Here is a 20,031-nt window from a genome sequence, read left to right on the forward strand (position 1 = left end):
GGCTTTACCAGACCAGCTTATGGAACCAGTTTGTGCATTTTGGAACTTCAGCAGAAGGTAAGGTTCAGAGAAGCCTCCCAGTTGCATTGTTGGGAAAGGCAAGGAAAGGAAGAATTCAGTAAAATTGAGTAGACCTTGTGGGATCCTTGCCGGTTTCACAGCAGGGCTGTAGGACCATCTCTTGAAGGTTGCAGCTGTCTAACGAGGAGAGATGGGCAGATGGTCCCTGGTCCAACCTTCCTCTTAAAGCAGACTGAACTCAAAGCTTCTCTGCATCCACCACTTGGGGACAAAACTCACCCTTAGGTAGAAGACCTTCTTGAGTACGCCCAACATATGAACCAACCCCAACAGCCACCAACAAAATCCACCCAACCATCTCTGAACGTGGTCTGCTAACCACGCTGCCCTATAAGTGCGTCACACACAACTTCACTTATCAGTCGGTGAACCTTGTGGTTGAACCAGGGAAGGTGGTTTGGGGTGTGTGTGTTTTAGGACAACTTTTACAAAAAGGAGAATGAGAGTTGAGTCAAGATCTCTGGAAGTAGTTCTCAGCTCCTTCCCTTGGGTAGCTTTTCCTGGGGGTGGGAGCATCGGGTGTCCAGAACTTGAACCTCTGGGCCCAGAACTTTCTCCTGCTTTTCAGTCTTGAAGGCATTGGCGGCTGGTCCACCAGAGGTTGCTTGGTCTCTTCCTCCCAGGAGAAACTAACCACCTGTGCCTGCAACCACACTACCAACTTTGCAGTCCTCCTGCAGGTCTATGAAGTCCAGGTTAGAAGCGGATTGGGAGGGTTTCATTCCCTGTGGAGGAAGACATTTCTTGGGGGGCTTTGGTGGAACCCTGGGGAGAAGCCACGGAACGTGGACCTTCATTTGGCTTACGCAAAATTGTCCACGTTCCCTTTTCCAGATCCCCATCTTGCATTTCGTCCCTTCCCTTCCTTGATCAGATTGCCCAAGAGCTGAACTGGCCCCGTTGCATGGAAGCTGTTGAGTTGTGCCCTCAGGGGCCACCTCGCCCCTTCCTTACCTTCGTCGTGTTGTCTCTATTTCACACAGAGGAGCTTAGAGGAGGAGTCCACGCTGAAGACCCTGACCTTTGTTGGCTGTGGTGTGTCCTTCTGTGCCTTGATAGTCACCTTTGTGCTCTTCTTAGCCGTTGGGTGAGTCTGAAATAACACAAATGGAACACGCGCTTATCAAATCAGCTCCATTCTGGGGTCCCCACGGCGTCTTGAAACCAACCAGCCAAGTGATTGCCATTCACACAGCCTTCTAAAACATCTAACCAAGATGAAGCCCAAAAAGACTTCACAAGACGGGTCATGTGAATGCATCCCTGAGGTTCCTCCTTGGCTAGTTGCGTGGGGCCAGCTTCAGAGTGGGAAGGGATCTCAAAGACACACTGGCAGATCCCCTCCCCTAACCCCCCCCCCCCCAACTTCTCAAGGGTCCATTGAGTGCCTTTAGTAGAAACTAGTGGAATTACACTTCGTAGAGCTTGTGCCAAAACTTCCTTTCAACAGGGTCCCCAAAAGCGAGCGAACCACGGTGCATAAAAACCTGATCTTCGCCTTGGCTGCTGCAGAGGCCTTGCTCATGTTCAGTGAATTGGCCAAGATCAACCAGGTCAGGAGAAGAGCTGGGAAACAGGAGGGGAACCGCTGAGCAGGTGTCCTACCTGCGCTAGCTGAATGGGGCCCACAGAGAACCAGAGAACCCCAAATCCTCTCCTTCTTCCACCAGACATCTGACCACAGGACTCCTCATCTCTCCCCAGGGCGTTTGCTTTGCTGTCACCGCCTTTCTCCACCTTTTCTTCATGGCGGCCTTCGCTTGGATGTTGGTGGAAGGTCTTCTGCTGTGGAGCAAAGTGGTGGCCGTCAACATGAGCGAGGATCGGAGGATGCGTTTCTATTATGTGACCGGTTGGGGTCTGTATCCCAGAGGTCAAGAAGGGGAAGGGGCAACGGGAAGATCAGGCTAGACTGCTTCTTCCTTTGACCCAGGTGAACCAACTCGTTCAAACCTAAGCTGGAGTAGATCAGAGGTCTACTGTGAGCCCTAGGATGTTCTCCCCACTCATTGTACCACGATGGGAAAGAATGGAGTTGATGTCCAGGAGGGAAGGACCACATTGGGGAAAGAGCAGTCAAATCCATTGGATGGAAAATGGCCAACTCCTCACGGTGATTGGATGTCTCTCTAGCTAGGTTGCCCTGAAAAGAACCAGAGATAAGTCAAATATCTATGGAGCTTCTCAGTCCTCCAGGTCCTGGTTGTCCCAAAGATGCCTTTTCAGAAGGCAACTGGACTATCTTGGTTTTTCCCCTGAAAATGTTTCAATTCTCATCCAAGAAGCTTCTTCAGCTCCGACTGGATGGTGGGGGAATGGAAGGATTTATACTCCTTGCAGACAGCTGGTCATTTGCAATTCTTTTGGAGAGTCATTGAGGCCACTTGGAAGTTTAGCTGTGTCCTAATGTGTCACAGATAAATGGCCTCCAAATGGCCTCAACAACCCTCTAAAAGAAGGCAAATGACCAGCCGTCTGCAAGGAGTATAAATCCTTCCATTCTCCAACATCCAGTCAGAGCTGAAGAAGCTTCTGGGATGAGAAGTGAAACGTCTTCCAAGGAAAAATAAGAAAGTCCAGTCGCCTCCTGAAAAAGCATTTTTGGGGTCACAAATAAGCCAAGAATGTTGTAGACGTCTCTACTGTGCAAACGAAACCTGTGCTATGAGTATATGGTTGAAGAGGGCATGCAGATACATCACAACATTGTGAGTGAAACAAGATTAATTTAACCACCTAGCCACCGTCTCTACCTGTGTGATTTGAAACTCGGAGAAGACAACTTGAGGGAGCTTCATAGGATAGCCCAGGAAGGGGAAAAAAGGGTGTGCTGGTTGGAGACAATCAAACGCTCAAGCAGAGGTCACCTGTGGTTCTTCCTCAATGGTCAAGTGGATCATGGGAGATGGGATGAAGACGCTGACCGGCTGATCTCTCCCTTCTTTCCAGGGCTTCCTGTGCTGATTGTGAGTGTCACCTTGGCCACTTCGTTCAACAAATACGTGGCGGAGAATCACTGTTGGCTGAATGTGCAGACAGAGGTCATCTGGGCATTTGTGGGACCCGTCCTCTTTGTCCTAACGGTAAGGGCCAACATCTTTGGTTGATCTCCTGGCCTTCCTCATCCACTCTCTTGTAGTTTTGAAGGCCCGGCAATCGGGGACCTTTAATGTCCACCATCAAAGACCTTTGCTTGCAGCTTCAACGTTCCTGTGTTTTTCATCTCCCTCAACAAGGTCATCAACCTCACCATCTCGCCCCTCCATCCCTCGTCCATTGCAGGTTGCCTCTCCAGAGCTCCTCAAGTGTCTCCAACATCTAGAGGGGTTTCCAGAAAGATTTTTCTTCTCAGCCCCATCTAGCATCAATGGGGTTGAACTCTGCCGGAGACGCTGTTACGCTTCCTACTCCCCACCCCACCACCCTCATAATTTTGAGGGAAGAGCTGAATTAAATAGCTCCTATTTAAGGGATTGTCCACAAGGACTCCAAGATCCCTCTCACAGTTGCTCCTCTAGAGCCAGGTACTGCCTGCACTACACCTGTGCATTTGGTTTGGTCACCTTTGGGTGACCATTCTCAGTTGTCCCGAAGGAAAATTTCACAGCTTTGGAAGTCTTATTGACGTTATTGTCATTTTAGGTGAACACCTTTGTGCTGTTCCGGGTGGTGATGGTGACGGTCTCCAGCGCACGGCGGCGGTCACGGATGCTGACCCCCAAGAGCAGCCTGGAGAAGCAGATTGGGGTTCAAATCTGGTAAGTCGGACCCATGCGCGCACGGGCTCCTCCTCGCGGGAGCAAAGCTAGACAGCTGGCTGGCATTTGTCAGCTCTCCAAATCATGTTGATATGATTCTGCTTCTCCGTGGCCTTTGGCATGGATGGACAGACAGACATTCTTACCCCCACCCCCCACCCCTTAAAGTCAACAAAATTAGAACTGGGGAATTTTTGATTCAGTGGATAAGCCGGAGGACGGTTTGATCACATCTCCCAAACTGCTCAAAACGTTGGCGTCCTTCAGTGACTTTTGCCCAGACATAGCATGAGTGGGTCAAAACATCTTGACGTTGGCGCATGGATCTGATTCAGGAGGAGGACAGATTGCTGGAAAAGTGGCAGTGGTGAAAAGGCGTCTTAGCTTCCGCCAATAATTCAACACCTAGCACCACCAAATGAAAAGCTTCCGTCACCTTCCCCACCACCACGTTTTAGCTTCTCGGCGTCACAATGTCTGCCCAATGTTTCTGGACGACGGAAGTCCGGTTAGGAACTGGAGTGATGGGACACAGCATCTTATCTTTCCATCTTTGGAAAGTGACAATCCGGGTTTCCCCTTTCTCCTCCGCTCCTTCCAAGCCACCTCTTGATGCTTAGAGCCACCGCACCCCACTCTCTCTTCCCCTCATCTCTGCCCCGCTCAGGGTCAACCCATCATCTCCCCGAGCTTTCTCCGATAAGGCCAACGGGTGGAAATCTCTTGTTGTTTTTCAGCTGGCGCCGTGGGCAGCCACAAGACACACACAGTGTTCCTCTGGTGGTGTAAATATCCTCCTGGCTGTTTGCAGTGCTGAAGGTGGAGGCCGGGGCGGGAGGGCGAGATGACATCTCTGCCGTTGGTGGCTTGGAGGCATCACCCCGGGGTGGGTGGGATGACTTACTTACAAGAGAGAGCGAGTCCCCGATTGAACCAGCCTGCAAATCAAAGATTTTTTTTTAGACTTGTTTATTTCCACAACCTAGCAGTTCGAAAGCACGTAAAAAATGCAAGTAGAAAAATAGGGACCACGACGGTGGGAAGGGAACAGCGTTCTGTGCGCCTTTGGCGTCTAGTCACGCCGGCCACATGACCACGGAGACGTCCTCGGACGAGCGCTGGCTCTTCAGCTTTGAAACGGAGATGAGCACCGGCCCCTAGAGTCGGAAACGACTAGCACGCATGTGCGGGGGAACCTTTACCTTTACCTATTTCCTCAGGAGCCCATTAGTTGGCTACTTGCAAAAGCTTCAATTAAGAAAGGATAATAATTGGGGGGAAAAAGTTGCCCACAAACAATTTGGCGGTCCAGATTCGTAAGTGGGTGGCCCTGCTTCACAGCTACCTAAAATGGTGGTGGTGGTGAAGGGTGTGTGTGTGTGTGTGTTTCTGCCTTGACAAGAAGCAAAAAAGGACGGAAAGTTTTGTCTGGTTTGTTTGGAGGTAATTTGGAAAAGGGGGGAAGCCCCGATTGTTTGTCCGTTTGTGGTTGTGGAATCTCCGCTGTCGCACGACTTTGGGAGTCATTTCAGGCTCGGAGATAAGAAAACCCCAAAGCAGAAGATTAGCAAAGGAGCCTCTTTCCACCCAACAGGGAGGATGGATGGAGAAATGGCCCCAGATAAACCTGGCTCTCACACGGCCCAGTTTGGGTGCTTTGGCTGGGAAGAGACCCAACCGTTTTGTGTTCTGCTCCGTTTCCAGGGCCACCACCAAGCCCATTTTGGTGCTGCTTCCTGTCCTGGGCCTGACCTGGGTATGTGGCATCCTCGTTCACCTCAACATCACCTGGGCCTACATCTTCATCATGCTAAACTCCCTCCAGGTGAGTTTGAATGGACCAGAACCTCTCTCCAAACATCTGCAGAAGGTTCTGTAGACCCGGGCAAGGTCTCCTGGTCCAGCAGGAGTTGCGAGGGGGCAGGACGTTTGCATCCAAGGGCCACAGGTGAGGCGTGAACCCCCAAAGGGTCATTCACTGAGCTCGGCTGTGAATTGGGAGCCCCAAAGCACGCACCTTTTGATAGGCAATTAGCCTTCAATCAACCGATCAATCAGAATAGAGCTGGAAGAGACCTTGGAGGTCTTCTAGTCCAGCCCCCTGCTCACGCAGGAAACCCTCTGTTGTTGTTGTTAGCTGCGGTCGTGTCCGACCCATCGTGACCCTATGGACAACGTTCCTCCAGGCCTTCCTGTCCTCTACCAAGGAAACCCTCTACACCATGGTTTTCTTAGATGCTCCTCGGGGGACCATGCATTGTCAAGAATTGTCCCCTGGTTCAGGAGCGTTAGCAAAGAACGCTCGCGTGAACCCCCGTCAGAAAGGGGTGGGTGGAAAAAGGGGACCAGCTTGGCTCTTCCTGGGCCCCGCACTCAAAGCCATGAAGCAGCGTGTTGCCTTTGGTCTCAGCAGGACGCAAGCCCAGCCAAGCCTAGTTTACGCCGTGCAACGTCTTGTTCAATCCAAGCCTAGATTAGCAAACGTCATTTTGATCTACTCACGCTCCTCCTCCAAGACTAGTTCTCAGGATCAAATTCCTTTATTAAGTATCACGCTACTTCATAATATATTTAAAAAATTAATATAATGCAGGGCTCTTCAAACCTGGCCCTTTTATGACTTGTGGACTTCAATTCCCAGAATTCCTCAGCCAACGTGCCTGGCTGAGGAATTCTGGGAGTTGAAGTCCACAAGTCATCAAAGGGCCAAGTTTGAAGAGCCCTGATATAATGGAATAATAACAAGATTACATTCTTAAAGGTTACACTTGGGAAACCCTAATCCCTTTCCCCCTTTTTCCTTCCTTCCTTCCTTCCTTCCTTCCTTCCTTCCTTCCTTCCTTCCTTCCTTCCTTCCTTCCTTCCTTCCTTCCTTCCTCTTTCCCTCCTCCATCCTTTCTTCTCCTCTCCTTCTCCTTCCTCTCTCATCTTTTCCATCCTCCCTCCCTCCTTCCTATCTCTCAATCCTCCCTCCCTCCCTCCCTTTCTTCTCCCCTCCCTCCCTCCTTCTTTCCTTTCCTTCCCTCCCTCCCTCCCCCTCCTTCCTCCCTCCTTCCTTCCTCTTTCCCTCCTCCATCCTTTCCTCTCTCCCTTTTCTTTCCTTCTCCTTCCTCTCTCCTTTCATCTTTTCCATCCTCCCTCCCTCCTTCCTATCTCTCAATCCTCCCTCCCTCCCTCCCTCCCTTTCTTCTCCCCTCCCTCCCTCCTTCTTTCCTTTCCTTCCCTTCCTCCCTCCCCCTCCTTCCTCCCTCCTTCCTTCCTCTTTCCCTCCTCCATCCTTTCCTCTCTCCCTTTTCTTTCCTTCTCCTTCCTCTCTCCTTTCATCTTTTCCATCCTCCCTCCCTCCTTCCTATCTCTCAATCCTCCCTCCCTCCCTCCCTTTCTTCTCCCCTCCCTCCCTCCTTCTTTCCTTTCCTTCCCTCCCTCCCTCCCCCTCCTTCCTCCCTCCTTCCTTCCTCTTTCCCTCCTCCATCCTTTCCTCTCTCCCTTTTCTTTCCTTCTCCTTCCTCTCTCCTTTCATCTTTTCCATCCTCCCTCCCTCCTTCCTATCTCTCAATCCTCCCTCCCTCCCTTTCTTCTCCCCCTCCCTCTCTCTCTCCTTTCCTCCCCCTCCTCCTCCTTCCTTCCTTCCTCCCTCCCTCCCTCCCTCCCTTCCCAACCTCTCCTATTTTTCTCCCTTCCTTCCTTCCTTCCTTCTCTTCTGCCTTTACTTCCTTCCTTCCTCATCTCCCTGCACACACACACACACACACCCCGCGCCCCCAGGACTAACTAGTCATCTAACCGTCTTTCCATCCCCAAACTGAAATGCGCAACTCAACCCAGGAACCAGACACAAACACGGGAACAATTGAGCGTGCTTCCTTTTCAACCCTGGTGAAGATTGCTTGGAGGGGGATGCTCTGGAAAAGGCAGGCGAATCTTTACGGGCCCTGGGATCTCAGCTTTTCTCCCCCTTAAAAAATTCAGCGGTCTAAGAACCAGGTGGATGCAAAGACCCTGAGCCAACCGGAGGCAGGAGAGAAAGAGATAGAAAATGTGTGTGAGTGAGTGCCTCCGTGCGTGCGTGCATGCATTTCTGTGTTTGTGTGTGTGAGTGTGTGTGTGTGTGTGTGTGTGTGTGTGCCCTGTTTTCCCACCCGTGATGCTTTTTTCCATCTGCAAAGAGCGCAAACGGGGCGCTGGGCTCCTCCTTCCACCTGTGTGGGAGTTCCTGCGGCTTGCAGAGATACGGGCTGCAATTAATGCGTCAGCTGGCAAAGTTTTGCGATAGCCAAAGGAGAGAGAACAGGAGGGGGAAATGCAAAGCCCTATCAGATGTAAAAAAAAAGAGAGAGAGAGAGAGAGAGAGAGAGAGAGAGAGAGAGAGAGAGAGAGAGAGAGAGAGAGAGAGAGAGAGAGAGAGCAAAGCAAAGCAGCAAAGCCAATGCTCGGAGTGCAAAGTTGGGTTGATTTATAGCTAGGAAATAAAATTCTGAACCAAGGAGGGGGGGGCAGCTGAAGCCCCACCCTGAGCCAAGGACAAAACCTGGAGGGCAGAGGTTGAACAGACACACAGAGAGCGCCTGGTTGCAGACGGTCCTCAGTTGCAAAGGGAGACCCTTTTACTTCCAAAAAAACAAAACTCACAAGTCGCCAAAGCTGTGAAGAGACTCTCCTGGCACAGATTCTTTTTTCCCCTCCCCAAGAAAAATTCATCGCCTAAATAGCACATTGCACAGAATTATCACTGGGGATGGGGTGGGAGAAAGGGGGGGAAGCCAACTGCCAGGGTGAGAAAACCCCTCTGCAATTGTCCTGCATTTCTGCAAAAAGAAATGTTCTTGTGTGACTTTGGTTCCTTCTCTGGAAAATGGGCCATTTATCCCAACCGTTTCTCTCCATTTGAAACGACAGGATTTCTGTTAAGTCCGGAGCAAGCTAGCACTAAATTTGGGGTGCTTTTAAGTCACCAGGATCATGTTTTCATCAGGGTGGGGGGAAAAATTGTGTTGGCTTTAGAGGGAAAATTCAAGAGCAAAAAAAATAAATAATAACCCCAGGAAAATAAATACATCTAAAGGACTTTTCCGAAGCAAAAGATCGTGGTTTTATAATAAAAGATGTAGAAATAAGTCCTCGACAGTTATGAATAATGAAACATCAGGAAATTAATCAGCAGTCTTAACTCTAAGGTGCATTTCAAGACCAAATAGAAACCAGCAAAATGTACCATCTCCCCCACCCCAGAAGTCTGTCAGGAAAAATACCTGGGCCAATTACTTGTAAAATACTTATCTCCTGAGAACAAAAGGAAAAGTTTTCTAAATTGTATAAAACTTTTTTTTTTTTGGAGGGGAGGATAGGATAACATTGGTCTTCAGGAAATTTCTTTATGGCATTCAGAAATGTTGTAGTGTTGTCCTCTTTCCTTTTCAACGCATTTTTGGCTGGAAATAATTCTTTTTTCTTAAAAAAAAAAAAGAACAGAAGAGAAAGTGCGGAGAAAGTGCAAGAAAGTTACCAGTTATTTGGACCCCCTTATAAAATTCCAGGAACGATTGCACAATAACACTCTCTCATCTATTTTATCCTTGGCCTATTAAACTTCGGGCAGCATTTAGCCTCTAGATGGAGATGTTTGTAGTCTCTGACAATTGCCAGGAGCTGAGAAAAATCAAGATTCGGGCTTTGCATTTTTGCAAAAGTGTGTGGCGTGTGTGTGTGTGTGTTTTACTTCTGTATCTGAGGTTGAGCTGTACATTTTAGCTAGGAAGTACCAGGAAAATAAATAAAATCTAAAGGAAACTTTTAAAAAAAAATAGAGGATGCATGGAACCGCTTAGAAATAAGTCCTCAACAGTTATTAATAACAAAACATTGCTACCCTCTATCTGGATCCAGCTGAAAAGCAGATTTTTTTGTGGCGGGGGGAACCTGCCGCAGAGCTGAATATTAGCGTTTTCTCCCCAAAACAATTCACTTTCCAAGCGAGAGGGACCTTGGAATCCTAGTGGACGATTCCTTAAAGACGAGCCGGCCGTGTGCGGCAGCTGCCAAAAAAAAAAAAAGCTAACGCGATCCTTGGTTGTATAAACAGAGCCACAGAATCAAAATCACGTGAGGTATTAGTACCGCTTTATAAAGCCTTAGTAAGGCCCCCACCTGGAAATAAATACGGCATCCGGTTTCGGTTACCACGTTACAAAAAAAGATGTGGAGACTTTGGAAAAAGCCCAGAGAAGAGCAACTAAGATGATTAAAGGCCTGGAGACTAAAACATACCAAGAACGGCTGCAGGGATTTGGTTAAAGAAAAGAAGAAACATTTATTTTATTTATTTATTTTATTAGACTTATATACCGCCCTTCTCCCGTAGGACTCAGGGCGGTTCACAAGGTGTTTTTTTTTAAAAAAAAACCAATACAACAAATTACAAAAATTAAAAACAATTAAAATGATTACATTAACCTTGAAATAAAACCCCAATTACTATTAAAATACAATTAAAACCCCAATTAATACTCTCAGTCCAGGCCGGAAAGCTCAAAGAGCCAGGTCTTCAGGTCCCGGCGGAATGAGCGAAGGTCAGGGGCAGTCCTAAGCTCTACAGGCAGTTGGTTCCAAAGGGCAGGGGCACCCACAGAGAAGGCCCTGCCCCTGGGTATTGTCCACCGGCAATCTTCTACCGGCGGTACCCTGAGAAGACCCTCCCTGTGGGAGCGCACAGGACGAAGGGAGCAGGTGTTCCCTGAGATATCCTGGACCCAAGCCATTTAGGGCTTTATAGGTCATCACCAGCATGGGGAGACATGATAGCAGTATTCTGGTATTTGAAGGGCTGCCACGAAGAAGAGGGGGTCACGTTAATTTACTAAAGCACCAGAGGGCAGGACAAGAAACAAGGGTTGGAAACTGACCAGAGAGAAAAGCAACCTGGAATTAAGGAGAAACTTCCTGACAGTGAGGACAATTAACCACTGGAACGGCTTGCCACCAGAGGTTGTGGGTGCTTCATCACTGGAGGTTTTTAAGAAGAGACTGGACAGTCACTTGTCTGAAATGGTATAGGGTCTCCTGCTTGAGCAGGGGGCTGGACTAGAAGACCTCCAAGGTCCCTTCCAGCTCTATTCTATTCTATTCTATTCTATTCTATTCTATTCTATTCTATTCATTCATATATATTTTATTCTATTCTATTCTATTCTATTCATTAATATCTATTCTATTCTATTCTATTCATTAATATATATTCTATTCTATTCTATTCTATTCATTAATATATATTCTATTCTATTCTATTCTATTCTATTCTATTCTATTCTATCCATTAATATATATTCTATTCTATTCTATTCTATTCTATTCTATTCTATTCATTAATATATATTCTATTCTATTCTATTCTATTCTATTCTATTCTATTCTATTCTATTCTATTCTATTCATCATCTTCACCTCCTGTCACCTCTGGATATGTCTCTTGAGTTGCAAAGCTTTATTATTTTGATTATTTCGCGGTGAGGCTTTCGAGCTGAACATAACGCAAAGAGACGGGGTGCAGCTGAGGGTTTTCCATTATGAAAACCAGACGCATTCAAAGACAGAAGGAAAAACAGTCTCTGATTCTTAGGGTTAACGTGATGCGAAGCTGTACTACTCCGTTGATCTTTTTGTTGTGGGCAGCTGGAAAAGGAAAAAAAAAACAGGCTGAAATTGTGAGTTCCTCCTGTTGATCTTTTTACAGCTGCAGCTTCGTGGCTACTGGGGAGAAAAAATGCCCTTCCAGCTTTGCATCTCAGCCTTTGCAGCAGCTAAAACAATAATTTTCCTGAGCTAATATCTTTTCAGCTTGTCTGTATGCATTTGCTTCCCCCCACCCTCTTTTTTTTTTTAACAGGGCCTCTACATATTCCTGGTCTATGCACTCTATAATAGTGAGGTAAGGCTGGGCTTAGAAACACAGCATCTTGCGTTTGTTTTTTAAAAAAATCCTCCCCAAGTTTCTAGTCCTGATGATTTTAAATATAACTGCAGCAAGGTGTGGGTGGTGGCTGGGGAAGCCTGATCCGTGGGGAGGCTGCTGGCGTTTGCTTACTATTTCAGCTTTTTTTTTTTTAAACTGTTAAAAAAAAATTTAGTCCCTCAAGATCAGGAGGCTGTTGCATCAGTTATACAGAAGTTTGGACTAAAAACAAATCCTGCTTTTTTTAATCACTTAAAAAAAAAAGCATGTTATTGCCAGCTGGGGATTCAGAGTGCAGAAACGCATCCGTAGGATTCCTTTTGCGTTTCTGCTAGTTGTTGCAAACAAAGAAACTTAAGGAGCAATCGTTCAGCCGTACGCTGCGTTAGACATATGAGCAACGCAAGACCAGATTCCCTAGGATAAATTTTCCTTCTTTTTCCTTACATGCGAAAGGAGGGGGGGAAAACTACAACCCAAACTGCTGCAGGATTCCAGATGCTGCTAAAATCCCTCTCTGCCTGCAACCCCAGATGGCGGGGACGCTGGAAGGTGTAGTTTATACCATCACGTGGAGGTGTCACTCAAGTGTGCCCCCCAGCTTCTCAAGGAGGAAGAGTTTTGAGAAGTGTAACTAGGACACCCATCTTCCCCAGCTCCCTCCACTTTCACTATCAAATGTGGAGAGTTCTCTTTCATTTGCTCCGGAAGGCACTGCGGAAAATTTAGTCTGATCTGAATTTCAGGCACTGGGCCTTCCTGAGGTCTGGAGAGCATCATTGGTGGATACCTTGGGCCAAATGGTTGACCTCTCTTTGTGTTCCATCTCCAGGTGCGCAATGCCATCCAGAGAATGAGGCAGAAGAAGAAAGCCCTCTCGTTCACGGTAGGTCTGAAGACCCCAGCAAACCTTCTCTACACCTTTTCCGTTCCATTTTTGGGTTAGATGTTCCAACTTGGCCTCCTCTGAATGAACTGGGACAGTCCTCTTTGGCATGGTCAAAGGGAATGATGAGGGCTTGGAGTCCTAGCGCATCTGAGACTCTAGAAAGAGGGCAGAGAAGAGCAACAAAGATGATTAGGGGACTGGAGGCTAAAACATATAATGAGGGATTGGGCATGTCTAGTTTAAGGAAGAGACGGAGCAGGGGTGACATGATAGCAGTCTTCCAATATCTCAGGGGTTGCCCCAAAGAAGAGGGAGTCAAGCTATTCTCCAAAGCGCCTGAAAGCAGGACAAGAAGCAACAGATGGAAACTCATCCAGGAGAGAAGCAACCTGGAACTAAGGAGAAACTTTCCTGACAGTTAAAACAATCAACCAGTGGAACAACCTGCCTCCAGAAGCGGTGAATGCTCCAACACTGGAAGTTTTTAAGAAGAGACTGGACAGCCATGAAAGATGAATTCACGAGAGATCGATGGATCGTTAAGGTGCTTCCAAGTAAAAGAGGCAGGATGCAGAGATGCAATCATTATGAAGCTTTATTCATCGATAGATTATATAGAAAGAGTTATATGGCATGGAGGCATCCATGCTTGTATGATAGAGAGAGAATGCATGCAAGAGAGAAAGAAAAGACGAACAAAGAGCAGCCCCTGAGCAGAGGTATTTATGGGGGTCTCAGCCCCTCCCTGACCATAAAATACTCTCGCCAATGGGGTTGCAGGGGCCGGGGACCCCTGACCCACCAGTGGGAGCAAAGAAGCCTCTTTGCTCCCATCTGATGACCTATTTGGGGAACTGCCATGGGCTGGCACAAAAGCATCTAACAAGCCATTTGTCTGAAATGGGATAGGGATTCCTGCCTGAGCAGGGGGCTGGACTAGATGACCTCTAAGGTTCCTTCCAACTTTCATTATTATTATTATTATTAAAGTTATGGAGGCCCACCTGCCTTCACAACATCTCAAAGAGATGTTCCTCCACAGCTTCTCTTCTCCTCTCTCGTTTCAGAACTGCTCCCACCCTGTCAATTATCTGTCAAGCCCCAGGAACACCTCCTGGGAGATGGCCAGATTCAACCCAACCACCCCGGAAAGTACATCCTGTTCCACCGAGAAGGACACCACGTCCAAGAACAAAGGTAGGGAGAGTAACTTTTCTTTCCGCTCACGCCGCGTTCGGATGTTTGCTGTTGCACCCAACTGATGCCCCTTTCCTAATATAGGGAACTTCAGTGCCAAAATCCCACGGAGCGTTTCCTCAATTATGTCACCAGAGAAACCGGTAAGTCCCACCCATCCCACCCCTCAGAAGATGCCGTAAGTCAGGGGTAGGCAAACCTTGGCTCTTTTGTGACTCGTGGACTTCAACTCCCAGAATTCCTGAGGCAGCCACGCTGAGGGGAAAGGGAGTTTCCAAGCTGAGCCATGCTGGCTGAGGAATTCTGGGAGTTGAAGTCCACCAGTCACGAGGGGGCCATAGTTCCCCCATGCTGGCTGAGGAATTCTGGGAGTTGAAGTCCACGAGTCATGAGGGGGCCATAGTTCCCCCATGCTGGCTGAGGAATTCTGGGAGTTGAAGTCCACCAGTCACGAGGGGGCCATAGTTCCCCCATGCTGGCTGAGGAATTCTGGGAGTTGAAGTCCACGAGTCATGAGGGGGGCCATAGTTCCCCCATGCTGACTCAGGAATTCTGGGAGTTGAAGTCCACGAGTCATGAGGGGGGCCATAGTTCCCCCACGCTGACTGAGGAATTCTGGGAGTTGAAGTCCACGAGTCATGAGGGGGGGGCCATAGTTCCCCCATGCTGGCTGAGGAATTCTGGGAGTTGAAGTCCACAAGTCATGAAGGGGCCATAGTTCCCCCATGCTGGCTCAGGAATTCTGGGAGTTGAAGTCCACAAGTCATGAAGGGGCCATAGTTCCCCCATGCTGGCTCAGGAATTCTGGGAGTTGAAGTCCACGAGTCATAAAAGAGCCAAGGTTGCCTACGCCTGCCCTAAATAGTTCCCCTTCCCTTTGGCATCAGTCCGCTTTGTCAGTTGTGAGCATTTCACATCTCTTGCGTTGAGTAAAACAGGTCTGGTGGCCAAGTGTGGGGTGTTATGCCCTTAGCCTCACTCAGCCAAGCACCCTGTTGTCCATGTTGTGTTGTTTCACGGCTCCTCTTTCCCATGGCCATCTTTGGACCTCAAGCATCTGGAAGACACCATCTTGCAGGAGAAAGAGTTTGACCCGCTGAGGGGAACACCTTGCAAGACTAACTTCCTGTTGTCTCAAGGAAAGTTGTGGGTCCAGCTTATGGAGCCAAGTCCCTGGCTGAGCACACAGGGGACCTATGGGTTGTGTGAACACACAAACAGCAAAGGCCAGTAGCATCTAGGAGGCCCTTCCACATGGAAAGAAAGCATGGTTCTTCTCCATGCCCAACTGCAAGAATGAGACCAAACCTGTTTTTGGTCCTATCTGTCTCCTGAGACACACACACACACACCCCAAGCTGTGTTAACCTCTCAAAAATCTAAGCTTGCGACAAATCCTCCATTTGACCCCTTCTGAAGATCCTCCTGAATCTCCTGGGTCCTTCTACATCACTCAGGTGTGGAAAGATTCCATCTTAATCCTGCTCTCCCCACGCTCACCCTAAGAAGCCACAGGATAGGCTGGATGCCCACCCAACCTATTCAGGCCCCCTCCCCAATGTCCAAGAAAGAGGCTGGGTCTCTCAGTCAGCCAAGGTCAGGGCCACCACAGCCCCTGAGCTTTGTGGAAAGAGGGGCACTCTTCCAACATGCCCAATGGGGTTGAAGATGGAAGATGACCCTTCCAACAGCAACGGGAATGAAGATGGCTTTGTCTAATTTCAGAGCTCCAAGGAGCTCTGAAATTAGACAAAGCCATCTACAGCCCCGTTGCTTTCAGCTGGTCGGCTCAGAGGAGACCTGCTTGGATCTGGATCCAGATCTGCACAAAATTATGGAGGCCCACCTGCCTTTGCAGCACCTGGATCCAGACCTGCCCAAAGTTATGGAGGCCCACCTTCACAGCGTCTGGATCCAGAACTGCCCAAAGTTATGGAGGCCCACCTGCCTTCCTGGCACCTGGATCCAGATCTGCACAAAATTATGGAGGCCCACCTGCCTTCCCAGCGTCTGGATCCAGACCTGCCCAAGGTTACGGAGGCCCACCTGCCTTCCCGGCATCTTGGAGAGGTTTTTCCTGCTTCTCCCCCCCCCCCTCGCCCATCCGTCATCAGCAGTGCTAGCAGCTTCCCAGCCGAACGCCATGTTCTCACCGGCCAAAGCCCGATGACACAGGGGTGCATATGCCTAGATTGCATTTCTGCCAGGCTATTGAAAAGGACTGCGGGCGTGGTCGGCTGCTTGACAGCCGAGGGCACCCGACGCCTGCCCGTCAAATAAGCAGCTCTTCCCCCCCCCGCTCCCCTTCTTTCCTGCCCCCACCCCATTTTAATCAGCGAAGTACGCCTCGCCTGGCGTTCTTGTTTTGAGGGTCTGGATTGGGTCACCAAAATCAGGCTGCCGGTCACCTCCCAGGTGTTAGATCCAGCTCCCCGTGTCCTTGCCAAGTTACCGCGAAGCCAGCCTTAAGCACAGGCTCAAGCAATTAAGCCAGGCAGAGCGGTTACCGCTGAAACGTCGTCGGCGATTTTTAAATGCCAAGGCCAGCCTCGGACTTAACGAGGCGGAGAGGAAGCAACCACCACACCTGGCTTCTCCTCCGTCTCCTTCCCCGGCTGGAGTGACCAGGAAGAGTTGACTCGGGATAAAATGAATTCTGTTCCTTTCCCCCCACCACCACCACCACTTTCTTCTTCTTTTGCAACCATTTCACACGCTTCTCGCAGGTGGTACGGAAAGATGGGGTGGCTTGTCGGTTTCGATCAACTTCCCGATCATAAGGTCTAGAAACTTAGCTTTGTTTTTCTTTTTTTTCTTTTTCTTTTTTTTTTTAAAAAAGAGGCAGGTGCTTTCAGCCTGGTGCACCGCAGAGTGCTGCGTGGGTGTGTATTAGTGTGTGTTGATGCGTGCTGATGGAGAATATCTAGGCAGCGGTTTGTGAGTCAGGAATGACTTGCTGGCACGTTGTATACGTACACACACACAGCTCACTGGGCTCAAACAATATTTTATCCATGATTAAAAAAAAACAACGTAGCGGGGTTTCCCAGGCTGCGGCTAAGAGTGAGTTGACTTGAACCCATAGTGGACTTGAAAAATGCAGTCTGGAGGTTGAGTTCAAGGTTCTTTGTGGCTGGGTTAGATGACCTCGGGGGGGCTCCTTCTAAACCTCTGAGTCCATGAAAATGGAGCTGCTTGTTCCTTGCAGACATACGGCCTACAAATCACATCATCCTTTAGGGCTCCAGCAACAAGGAGGCTGCACCCTTGTGAGATAGAACGGATTAAAATAGTTTTTACAAGGGGCGCATCGTAAAAAAAAATTGAAACAAATTTCTTTTTTTCTTTTTCTTTTTTTACAATCGCATCTCCAGTTTTGATGGGAATGGAGGTTGGAAAAAGCCAGGGAGGGAGAAAGAAAGAAAGAAAGAAAGAAAGAAAGAAAGAAAGAAAAGAAAGAAAGAAAGAAAGAAAGAAAGAAAGAAAGAAAGAAAGAAAGAAGGAAGGAAGGAAGGAAGGAAGGAAGGAAGGAAGGAAGGAAGGAAGGAAGAAAGAAAGAAAGAAGAAAGAAGAAAGAAAGAAAGAAAGAAAGAAAGAAAGAAAGAAAGAAAGATAGATAGATTGACCTGGAATTGGATCATGACCTCTTAGCACTGTAGAATAAAAAAGCAGAAGCCAGAACTTTGGTTTGGGACAATAAACACATTAAAAAGGGTTTTTTGGTCACCCAAGACGGGATCCTAAGCACCGCTGTGTTTTAAATGGAGGTGGTATGTTACTTGCTTACGTTAACATTTGCAGACTGAAAAGATCTCTGATGAAAGTTTGATTAGCGAAGCTTAACTGGATATTGTTTTCTGGGAAGCTGTTTGGCTACGAGATTGAAGACAAATGGGGGTTACCTCCCTAGATTTAGGGGGAATAGTCTCTCTCTTTCTCTCTCCCTCTCTCTCCCTCCCTCTCTCTCTCTCTCTCTCTCTGTCAATCTCTCTCTTTCTCTGTGTCAATCTTTCTCTTTCTCTGTCAATCTATCTCATTCTTTTTCTGTCTCTCAATCACTCTCACACACTTTCTCTCTCTCTCTCTCAATCTCTTTCTCTGTCTCCATCTCTCTCTCTCATTCTCTCTCTCTTTCTCTCTCTCTTTCTCTGTCAATCTCTCTCTCAATCTCTCTCTCTCTCTCTCTTTTTCCAGGCTGTACAACTGACTGCCTTCAAATCATCAGGTAAGGCCTTCCCCTCTTGACTTTTATTTCTCCAAGGTGGAAGAAAACCTCTTGTCTTTTTAACTGGAGACATCATGCCTCAAATTGCACTAGCCAGAAGCCTTGTCACGCTCAGAATCCAGACCGTAGTATTCCTTCCCTGCAGAATATTTGTGGAGAAAGTTAATAATAATAACAATAATAACAACAGCAATAATAACAACAACAACAATAATAATAATATCAAACTTTTGCAAAGGTGAAAAATAACCTCCAGATCAGACCAGCCTCCGCGTCAGGAATGGCTGACCCATTTCTAATTTTTTGCAAGCATATCAATCGTGCCTCAAATTCTGCTCTTTAGGAATCTTGTCATGCTCGGGGATCCATGCCCAGGACACACCTGAGTACAGGTAGTTCTCGACTTACGAACACAATTGAGCCCCAAATTTAAGTTGCTAAGTGAGAAATTTCTTGAGTGAGTTTTGCCCCATTTTATGACTCTCTTCGTTAAGTCAATCACCGCAGTTGTTCAGCGAGCAACATGGCTTCCACCCTTGACTTTGCTTGTCAGAAGGTCGCAAAAGAGGATCATGTGACACACACCCCGGACGCTGCGACCGTCGTAAATACAAACCAGTTGCCCCGAGCATACAAATTTTTATCACGTGACCACGAGAGATGCTGCAGTCGTCATTAAGTGTGAAAAGCGGCCATAAGCCACTGTTTTCAGTGCTGTTGTGACTTTCAGCGGTCAGTAAATAAACTGCTGTAAGTTGAGGACTGCCTGTATTCCTTCTCTGCAGAATATTTGTTGAGAAAGTTGCAATATGTTTGTTTGTATATATACAGTGATTAGTATTTATATATTGCTTATATGTAAGGGTGTAGGTCGATACATATGTTGTATATAGTATGTTTAAATGTATGTTATGTATGTGTACACTTGAGAGCGAGCAACTGGATTTCATTTTTAATGTGTGCCATTGTGCCCACAGAAAAAAATGACAATAAAGGTTATCTATTTATCATCTATCTATCTATCTATCTATCTATCTATCTATCTATCTATCTATCTATCTATCTATCTATCATCTATCTCTGTGTCTGTCTAACTCTGCCTGTCTGTCTGTCTGTCTATCTAACTGTGTCTGTCTATCTATCTCTATATCTATCTATTTCATCTCTCTCTATATATCTATCTGTGTCTATCTATCTTATATCTATATCTGCTTATCTATATCATATCTATATAACCTATCTATCTCTGTCTATTTAATATCTATATCTATCTGTGTCTATCATATTTATATCTATATCATATCTATCCTATAACTATCTCTGTGTCTGTCTATCTTATATCTATATCTATGTGTCTATCAATCAATCTATCTCTGTACCTATCTTATCTCTGTATCTATCTCTGTATCTCTGTTTATCTATCATCTATCTATCTATCTATCTATCTATCTATCTATCTATCTCATATCTATCATCTGTCTCATATCTATCTATCATCTATCTATCTATCTATCATCTATCTATCTATCTATCTATCTATATCTATCTATCTATCTATCTATCTATCTATCTATCTATCTATCTATCTATCTATCTATCTATCATCTCTAAGTCTCTGTGTCTATCAATATCTATATTTATTTATCATCTAACTCTCTCTCTCTCTCACTCTCTCTCTGTGTGTGTTTGTGTGTGTATAAAACTTTTGCAAAGACGAAAAGTACCCTCCAGATCAGACCAGCCACTGCGATGGGAATCGCTGACAAATTTCTATTATTTGCCAGCATATTTTCAAACCGCAATTTGCATGCAAGCCCTCAGCGATAGAAAGAGAACAATGTTGTTATTAAACAGAGGCACGGTGCAAAGAAGCCCTGATGGGAAAAAAAATAAAATAAATGGTTGTTCTCTTGCTTCGCTGGCCCCCTCCCCATCG

General features: G+C 47.1%; 1 protein-coding gene across 1 annotated transcript in view; it reads left to right on the plus strand.

Moving 5' to 3' along the window:
• Positions 1-18,491, plus strand: part of ADGRD2 (adhesion G protein-coupled receptor D2) — a gene marked incomplete at both ends in the record, with an annotated part of 35,531 nt that extends 17,040 nt beyond the window's left edge. Inside the window, 14 exons of the mRNA XM_083374867.1 lie at positions 2-57; positions 650-776; positions 1,065-1,168; positions 1,532-1,634; positions 1,786-1,939; positions 3,031-3,164; positions 3,724-3,839; positions 5,544-5,664; positions 11,719-11,760; positions 12,617-12,670; positions 13,741-13,879; positions 13,955-14,013; positions 18,065-18,095; positions 18,439-18,491. Coding sequence (XP_083230993.1) covers positions 2-57; positions 650-776; positions 1,065-1,168; positions 1,532-1,634; positions 1,786-1,939; positions 3,031-3,164; positions 3,724-3,839; positions 5,544-5,664; positions 11,719-11,760; positions 12,617-12,670; positions 13,741-13,879; positions 13,955-14,013; positions 18,065-18,095; positions 18,439-18,491 — 1,293 coding nt within the window. The remainder of the gene's footprint in view (position 1; positions 58-649; positions 777-1,064; positions 1,169-1,531; positions 1,635-1,785; positions 1,940-3,030; positions 3,165-3,723; positions 3,840-5,543; positions 5,665-11,718; positions 11,761-12,616; positions 12,671-13,740; positions 13,880-13,954; positions 14,014-18,064; positions 18,096-18,438) is intronic.
• Positions 18,492-20,031: the final 1,540 nt, after the last annotated feature.

The sequence above is a fragment of the Vipera ursinii genome (assembly GCF_947247035.1).
Source record: "Vipera ursinii genome assembly, chromosome: 16".
Lineage (NCBI taxonomy): Eukaryota > Metazoa > Chordata > Lepidosauria > Squamata > Viperidae > Vipera > Vipera ursinii.